This window comes from Brachycentrus maculatus, unplaced genomic scaffold (assembly GCF_059751285.1).
Source record: "Brachycentrus maculatus isolate JH-2025_06_01 unplaced genomic scaffold, ASM5975128v1 h1tg000648l, whole genome shotgun sequence".
Lineage (NCBI taxonomy): Eukaryota > Metazoa > Arthropoda > Insecta > Trichoptera > Brachycentridae > Brachycentrus > Brachycentrus maculatus.
In genome coordinates, this window is record NW_028281384.1 from 15,001 (window position 1) to 17,183 (window position 2,183).

At 33.3% G+C, this 2,183-nt stretch overlaps 1 protein-coding gene across 1 annotated transcript in view; it reads left to right on the forward strand.

Moving 5' to 3' along the window:
* Positions 1–707, forward strand: part of LOC148300855 (uncharacterized) — a gene marked incomplete at its 3' end in the record, with an annotated part of 15,649 nt that extends 14,942 nt beyond the window's left edge. The window contains exon 4 of the mRNA XM_088274203.1: positions 513–707. Within this exon, the coding sequence (XP_088130329.1) occupies positions 513–707 (195 nt within the window). The remainder of the gene's footprint in view (positions 1–512) is intronic.
* Between the last annotated feature and the right edge of the window lie 1,476 nt (positions 708–2,183).

Here is a 2,183-nt window from a genome sequence, read left to right on the forward strand (position 1 = left end):
CTGAAAACCAAAAAAAAACCCTGCTAAAAAAATACTGAAAAACAGCGTTGTATTTCAAATTCCGCTATATTTATGGAACTTGCCTTATGACCCATATCGGCAAATCAGAGAGCGGGGATAGGTCAAAAATTAAGATGACGTCATAATCGGTTTGTGTCTCGTGTTTTTTTCAAATACTGAAAAAAGAAAAAAAATTAAATTCTCTATTTCATAATATATTAAATAAAGATAGACAAATCTTTAAAACATAAATGTTACCCGGAGAATTTCGCATTTTTTTGTAAAATCGACTTACATGGATCTGGCGGATTTTGAAAGTAGGCTACACAAATGTCTAATTTGTTTTGTAAAATTCCAATTTGATCTATTAAATGTACAATGTGATTTGAAAGGGCGTCCAATTAGTTGTGAAAAATTGTACAAAACAAAATTGTTTTAAATTCTGTCTGGTAAAGTGTGGAATATTTCTATTATAATCTGCCTGAAATTCTGACTATTTTATAAAAATCCAGGTGACTTGCAGTCTCGCAGTGGTAGCCGTTAGCACAGTTTGCGTCACCATCACCCTGGCTGCTCTGCAGGAGAGGTCCATCCAGGGTCTGGAGTCCAGGCTGCTGGTGGAACTGCAGGACATGTACGGCCACGGCATCACCAACAACCATACCAACGTCATCTTCACGCAGAGCATGGACTATGTGCAGTACACGGTGAGTTATCTTTTAACCCTTTGATTGACGAATTTCAATAAAGATTTTGTTGGAAAAAAGGCAGGTTTTTTTTCCAAATAAATGTTTTAACTTTTAACTCTTTGATCGATGAGATTTAATGAAAATTTTAGTAGGAAAAAAAGGCAGTCTTTTTATTTCAAATTTATGATACTTAGATATTTTCGAAACTGACAAAATAATACCGACATTAGGCAAGGGTTCATGAAATAATACGGTAAAATCAGTTTGAGCTATTTCTTCGCCAGGGTGCCCGTACCAGATACGGTTAAATCCGCAAAGGCTTATTTTTCGTGTCTGTACCAAACACGGGCAAATCCGTAAATTCCTATAATTTTGTGTCCGTATGTGGTACGGGCAAGTCAGGCAAAGGGTTAAGAATATATTGATAAAGATATTGAATATTATGTTATGTTAGTCTGTTTCGGAATTGGATATAACTTACCTTCACGACTAACGAAATCTGGGTCTCGATATGTGATATTGTCACAGAATATCATGGCAAGATCGAATAGCGTTGCTCTACTGCAATATTTTTGGTGTGTCCAAATTATTGTTCACAAATCTGGATTACTCCTCTTAGGAGTTATTTTTACAATTTGACATCTCAACAAAGATGAAGGAAAATATGGAAGTCTGGGTATTTACTTCGTGATTGATTCATTATTCGCTCGATGATTGAGTTCAAGGTAGCATACACATATCGCTCACTCCTTTCAAGAACGTCATAAATCAAAAAACTTGATTTTTCAGGAGAACGTTTTTAAAGTTAAAAAATATAATACAATGCATTTAAAATAAATATCAAGCCACTTACTGAACTTTTTACTGTGCAACAGATCTTTTTAGGTAAAACCTTAAGGTTTTTTCTCCATTTAAAAAATATTTAGAATATTTAAAACAATAATGAAACAATACCTTTTCTTCAAAATGCAAAAACAACACTTTCTGCCCTGTAGCGGGTAAATATTAAGTTAAAAATATGCCTCTTTTGCTGGGATATAGTACATTTTCTGGGAATTCCGAAAACATGCACAACTGAAAATTGTCGATTTTTGATTTATGACGTTCTTGAAAGGAGTAAGCGATGTACGTGTATGATTGGTTTGAGAAAGTTTTCATTAAGCTGAGATCTGAGAAGCTTTGATCAAGCGACATGAAATTTATGATATATAATATGTATGAGTTCAAAATATTTGAGTAGTGTGGTTATCAATCATGGGTAGAATAGTGAATGTTGCACGTGTGTAAAGTGATCACTTGACCAGCCTTTGATAGGTTCTATGAGCTTTGTAAATATTTAGACTTCCATATTCTTTTTTTTTTGTAATTTTTAAACGTATTTTTAATTAAATAAAAAAAAAATATTGTATACATTTATTTAAATCACAATTTTAAACATTTTTTTTGCAGAGACCCACCAAGACACCTTGTGTGTCTTGTTGGTGGAGTTCTTTT